The sequence below is a fragment of the Gadus morhua genome, chromosome 14 (genome assembly GCF_902167405.1).
Source record: "Gadus morhua chromosome 14, gadMor3.0, whole genome shotgun sequence".
NCBI classification, from domain to species: Eukaryota; Metazoa; Chordata; class Actinopteri; order Gadiformes; family Gadidae; genus Gadus; species Gadus morhua.
Genome location: NC_044061.1, coordinates 21,770,561 through 21,776,864, shown reverse-complemented (window position 1 = coordinate 21,776,864; position 6,304 = coordinate 21,770,561). Strand labels below are relative to the sequence as shown.

The following is a 6,304-nucleotide window of genomic DNA, read 5'->3' as shown; positions in this document are numbered from 1 at the left end:
CTGATAAGACATATTATTGTCTAAGTTATTTAGTCTTCTCAGAGATACCTTTGAGTGTCTGGGCGTCACAATAATTAAAGAAGTACACAGTTCAGCCAGTACATTCTCGTGGAAGATATTGAACAGTCAGAAAAAATGTTTGATATAGTTCTAAACCCTTTATTGCTTTATAAACTTTATGCCTATAGTTGCCTACATCAGTCAGTATAAGCCCAATCTTTAAAGTCAAAGGGTCATTACACAAAAACTTTGAGTTGTTTAAGAGGTACATAATGACAATGAAGAAATTAAGAAATCCTTTATTAACCAATTCCAGATCTTTCAAACTAATCCTGTATTAGTTAAGCTCTTATGGGTGGCCTCAGCAGACATGCCTTTTAGCAGACGCTATTGTCCAAGCCACTCACTGAGTTCAGATACATATCATTAAGTAGCAGTTAGTGGCTTCTTGCTCAAGGATGCCTTCAGGTAGACCGCTGACATGGCGAATCTAACCCTAGCCCTATACACTATTCTGCCCTCTGAACAGCCTGAAAAAGCTTCATCCCAAACATCCGTTGATGTATATCAAAAAGATTGAACTTCCTTATAAAAGCTTTGACAGCCCTGTTCTAAATGGCAGAACTTTATGTGTGTTTCAAGATTTACTGTGTGTTTTAAGATTTAGTCTTTCAGCCATGCATTCAAAACAGAAAGGGTTATAGGGTGAAAATGTGAAACAAATTATTCAGGTGAGATTAAAAAGGGTTATTATTTTTTTTATTATTAAAACATGACACCCGAAAGTGTTAATGATACCGATGTGTGAATTGCTGCATGTGGTGAATGGTACGTTTAGCTCTAGTCATTCAGTTTGACAGTAATTAAATAAAGGAAGCTGTTACTGTTTCCTGCTTGTTGTCTTTATTTATCATCATTACTTACACCGCAGTCTCCAACACTCACAGAGAGCCACAACCATAAGAGATTTAAATAAGTTAAGTGAACGCCATTACTTTTTATTTGAGAACCCAAATTCATAGATCATGTTAATGGTTTTTCCTTTATGTTGCTCCAACCCTTCACTACGGTGTCCAAATAACTGCATTATACTCTTTTTCACATTCAGATAAATAGATACAATATTTCAGCTTTAAGACCCACCCAAATAACCATTAATAATCCTGAAGTAGCCACATAGACTGATCTAATCATGATGTATCACGTCTTTTCTTGTTGTGTTTGCCTCCCTTAATGAAGAACTGCATTCTGTAAATACACACTCAAATTTGCCTAATGTCAATGTTGCTTCATTATTTGAACCATCCTGGTAATGATAGAGATGTGAAACGAATGGCAGTCAGCATTTAATATAAATTATTCTTATTCTTAACCACAAAGCCATTATTCCTAACAGACATGAATTGTACAGCCTTATTAATTGTTGAACACTTTAAATATATATATTTTGCTTACAATTTTCCCTTGAGCAAATGTTCAATGCTGAATTATAACTGAGACCATGAACATTGGTGACAATGTATAGAAGTGCTTTAAAACGTCCAAGATTATGGACAGGATGTGCAAAATGATAAGCCATAAACCCATGTGCCCATGTGCAATATCAAGCCATGGCAGCCATTATATTTTTAATATGTTGTAAACTGTAATTATGTTGTTATGTATAGTTGTTGTCTGATGTATATCAGACAACGCTCCAGCATGAGCCAGGGTAAAAACAAATGTTCTCATGGGACAATAATGAATATAGAATTTAATATAATCATTGTATCTCACCATAAGAATTGCTTTTAGTGGCATCAGTCTGCTACTACTAGTCGTAACCCTAAATAACACACATTTGTTGACGTTGACATTTGTGAATGTAACACACAAGAAGTATGCTGCATTTTTCCCCTTAGATTTATACTTTGAATTTTGCTACCACCTAGTGGTGTAATCCTGAAACACAGTATTTGCACTTATTAGTCAAACTGATGTTGCATCGCGCTGTAAACTATTTATAACACCTTTATGCCTTGTAAATTGGATGTAAAATTATTACAACATAATGTCGACATTCACATGCATAGTGCATACGGTCACGGTCCATCCAAATGTCTTCGACCGTTTTGGTCCTTCGTGCGACCCGTACACAGATCACGTGATTAGAACCACCAGTGCTACAACAGCTCGCTTGCTAGTTCTGGGGAATTGATTGTTGTTCGGGAAGCTTTTGCGACATAATTGTGACTTTATTAGCAACGATATCCGTTTATAGCAATGGCGTATCAGCTCTACAGAAACACGACGCTGGGCAACAGTCTCCAGGAGAGCCTGGACGAGCTCATCCAGGTAACGGGGGACGGTTAGCTGTTAGCGCGCTTTTCTAGTGGACCACTATGTTAGTATGACCGAAATGTTATCCATGTTGATTTCCATCTGTAGTTTCTTGCTGCTGAATATGTTGTTGTGCATCGTTTTGCTCGGTCAATTGTAAGCGTTATACGTTTTACCCCCTTTGTTGCCCCGTAGGGATGCTAACACCAATACATGAGGATAATTCTGTGATGGCCAGCTAACCTTCTGTCGTGTATCTTTTTATTTATTTTAAACCAGCTCGATAATTATTGAGTTAGGGTTAGATGACTACAGCCCTTTATAGTCTTTCACAATATTAGGGTTATGAATTAAACGTACCCCACCAGCCAGCCACGTCAGCAAAAATTGTTGTTGTGTTGATTTCCTCCTTTTTTTGTAGACACAGCAAATAACCCCCCAACTAGCACTACAGGTGCTGCTCCAGTTCGATAAAGCCATCAATACAGCACTGGCCAACCGGGTACGGAACAGGGTCAACTTCCGGGTAAGTTGCTTATTGATCAACTGTGTTTGTGTGTGGGTCCATAGTAAACCTTTTGGTTTACAGGCTTCGAAAATATGTTACTGATTCTCATACATGTCATTCTCCTGGGCAAATAACATGATGTGCATGCGGATCCATACCATATCTTCAAAAGCCTGTATTGCAAAATGTTTAGCTTACTTTCTACTTCTACTGGTTAAAGAAAGACCATATATTACAGAAACGAAGAAAACATCTTTCATATGCTAAATACATGTTTTGTTTTACCTCCAGGGCTCACTAAACACCTACAGATTCTGCGACAACGTGTGGACATTTGTTTTGAACGACGTGGAGTTCAGGGAAGTCACTGACCTGGTCAAGGTGGATAAAGTCAAAATTGTCGCTTGCGATGGAAAGAGTAAGTTAACTCTTCACAAATACTTTTACAAAAATATTTATGTGTCAAGTTTGGATTACTTGTTGTTATACAAGTTAAATTCCCAATGTGTGACACTTCAAGTCGCTTGAGCTTACTACTATATCTGAAGTAGTTATTAATACAATCACATCCATTGACTGATATATTCTACAATAAACAATGCTAGCCAGCCTCTACCTCTTTGTTTACAATACTCTTACTATTGAATCCCTTCCACTCACCAAGCCAGCTTAATAGCTGCGGTTGTTCGTGTAACACAGTGGCAAAACCAGAGTGTACATAATACTGTTATTGAGTTGTTTTGCCTACCTGGGATTGGCTCAATCTTGCACATTGTGACTTTATTCTTGAATACGGTGAAACATTACCCTGGAAATCCAGAGTTCTTGCAAGAGCACAATTTGAATTTGCTCAGCGAGTCACTCTGGGAATGAGTAATATATATCATTCCCCGACTCGCCTTGATCAGAACATTAACCAATCACATCGGTGTATCTGACATAGGCGGCCCAGAAGCGAGCTAAGCAGATGACGACAGCGCTGCTACGGAATAAGTCAGTAAACATTGTAAGATGGCTACGGAAGAACACCAATTGTTTGAAACTGCTTTGGCCGCTACAATAAAATAGTTATGTGTCTTTTCTTCTAAAAGAGGAACAGAAGATGGTGATAAAAGCTTTCATTTGAAAGGACATTTTTGCTGTTTTAGCGACCGGATACGGCAAGAGTCTAATCTATCAGTTAGCTCCGCTGGTAGTTTAGCGTATGGGGTTCCGGATACGGCACCCCTTGTATTCTTCTGATTGGTGGTAATGTTGTGTGAAAATGCATGCTTGGTGCTGTCACACCAAAATTGTACTGGGGGCGAAAATTGTACCGCCTACGTAATCCGCGTCGAAACATTACGTCATCGATCGACGCGATTGTCCGTTGCCAGGCAGGTTTCAAAAAACATTCGCGCTCATCAAGACGAAATAACATAATACAGATATCACTTGTTTTTACTTTATATTTGTATTGAATTTAGCTAGTAAAATGAGTGTTTAAAGTGTATCGTAGTTTATATTTGTATTGTATTTAATTGTTGAATCGAATTTAGCTAGTAAACTGAGTGTTTAAAGTGTATCGTAGTTTATATTTGTATTGTATTTAATTGTTGAATCGAATTTAGCTAGTAAACTGAGTGTTTAAAGTGTATCGTAGTTTATATTTGTATTGTATTTAATTGTTTAATCGAATTTAGCTAGTAAACTGAGTGTTTAAAGTGTATGTAGTCTAGCTAGCTTGTGTTAATTAAATTTAGATAAAAGACGTTATAGTTCAACGCGATCGTCCGTTGCCAGGCAACGTTCGACGCGATCATCAGTTGCCAGGCAGGTTTGGAATTTTCGAACGCGGATTACGTAGGCGGTACAATTTTGGTGTGACACCGCCCTTCATGTGGGCTATTTTCATTACGCGTTGCCAGACCCTACAGCTTTCTAGATGTGGGTCTTGATTTTCAGGCTAGTGAAACCATCTAATAAAAAAATACAGTCATCGTAAGCATTAATTTCAGTACTGTACAGCCTCTTTATTAATGGATATATATAAATACATTTGTATATTGCTCTTGCCTATAAGGACAGATTTCCAAAACTTCTATACTTGGGTTAGTGTCTTCTTTATACTGCTACCGTCACTTGTTCCACCACATCTGAACCTTCTCTTTGCCCTCTTCCCTCAGACACTGGGTCAAATGCAGCTGAGTGAAGAACATCTGTAGACAAGATGGAAAATGGGGGCACAGGACAAAGCCTTAACCACAGTCAAGACTGTATATATAATTTATCACAGAAATTTTCTGTAAAGAAGAGTTGAAACAAACCTTGTACATATATGACCTTGAATCTGTAGGACCAGTGAGTGAACGGACCAGTCTAGCCATAGTAGTTGCATGATTCTTACTTTTTGTTTTTTTTATCAGGCAATCGCCACATTTTGAGTGGTATTGTTGAGCTGAGTCATCTTTAATAAACCTATATTTGAAATGAAGTGTGTACAATATGTTTATGTAGGCTGGTATGTTGAATTTGCCTACCGATTCTAACCTGATGAAGTGGGCATATAATTAGAACAATAGCTGCTGCCCCCCCCCCTCTTAATACAGCATGCATCTTGCCCGTCATTCAGTTATGAGCAAATATTGAACCATTACTGACATGCTATTGATGGAATACGTTATTCTGTGCAATTTTCCAAAAGACTGTGGTGCAACCTTTAGGCCTAGGGAAAACAAAGGTTCACTTCCCTATTAGGGTGAATATGATCAATGAACATTAAACTTCTATTCAAACACATCATACTTGAAAACATTGTCTCTACTTAAAATTGTCAGCCCAGAATCATGTTCCTAAAAATCGAATGAGAGCTATAAAATTGCGAGTGCTTGAAATTGCATAGGCCACCACACCTTTTTGTTATCTATTATGCCTGGATCTATGCATAGGAATTAAACGTCGATTTGACCTTGGATAAACAAACCTGTCGCCCGAGATAAGGACAAAAATGGGGATCATCAGCATATCTTCAAAAGCCCATTGTGACCCCAGGAAGAAAGTAAAATCATATTGTCCGAAGTTTTACAGAAGATACAGAACACAATGCATCCTCTGTCTGGCAAAAGATGTTGCCCTGCTCAAAGCCATTCCCTATATTATTTTGACCTTATATTCATATTGACTTGTAGTCTTTATATTGTGTTTTGTCTTCACCCCTTCGATGAATATATTTTTCTGGCATTTTAATATTGGTGCCCTTGGACATGAATGGATTTCCTGCAGACAACGCATGGACATAAAGATGGTAAATGTTTGTGTCCCAGTTCCAGTGTTTATTTATGATTGATACGTTTATAAAATCATTTACAGTGCAATTCTGTGTTTTAGTTATTGCATTATATGGCAATGTTTTGTATGGTGTTGCACTGTATGATGCAGTAATGCAAAGCACTTTATTGCAATGTATGCCACCTAAAACCATTTATTACGGTTGCCTGT

At 37.8% G+C, this 6,304-nt stretch overlaps 1 protein-coding gene across 3 annotated transcripts; it reads left to right on the top strand.

Moving 5' to 3' along the window:
• The first annotated feature begins 2,110 nt into the window (after positions 1-2,110).
• Positions 2,111-5,606, top strand: gtf2a2 (general transcription factor IIA, 2). 3 transcript variants are annotated; one of them, XM_030377098.1, is made up of 5 exons: positions 2,111-2,334; positions 2,741-2,845; positions 3,119-3,245; positions 3,771-3,820; positions 4,993-5,606. In XM_030377098.1, exons 1-4 carry the CDS (start codon positions 2,263-2,265, stop codon positions 3,788-3,790), a joined length of 324 nt encoding a protein of 107 aa, XP_030232958.1. In that variant the 5' UTR covers positions 2,111-2,262; the 3' UTR covers positions 3,791-3,820; positions 4,993-5,606. The 3 variants fall into 3 exon arrangements, with proteins under 3 accessions (XP_030232958.1, XP_030232957.1, XP_030232956.1); XM_030377097.1 differs by having other exon boundaries at positions 3,771-3,833; XM_030377096.1 differs by lacking the exon at positions 3,771-3,820.
• The last annotated feature ends 698 nt before the right edge of the window (positions 5,607-6,304 follow it).

What these genes read in the sequence shown, in the direction of transcription:
- gtf2a2 (XM_030377096.1), top strand. Translation starts at nt 2,263, where the DNA reads ATGGCGTATCAGCTCTACAGAAACACGACGCTGGGCAACAGTCTCCAG. An exon ending in GCCTGGACGAGCTCATCCAG is followed by an intron (nt 2,335 to 2,740) that starts GTAACGGGGGAC and finishes CTTTTTTTGTAG; the next exon opens with ACACAGCAAATAACCCCCCA. An exon ending in TGTCGCTTGCGATGGAAAGA is followed by an intron (nt 3,246 to 4,992) that starts GTAAGTTAACTC and finishes CTCTTCCCTCAG; the next exon opens with ACACTGGGTCAAATGCAGCT.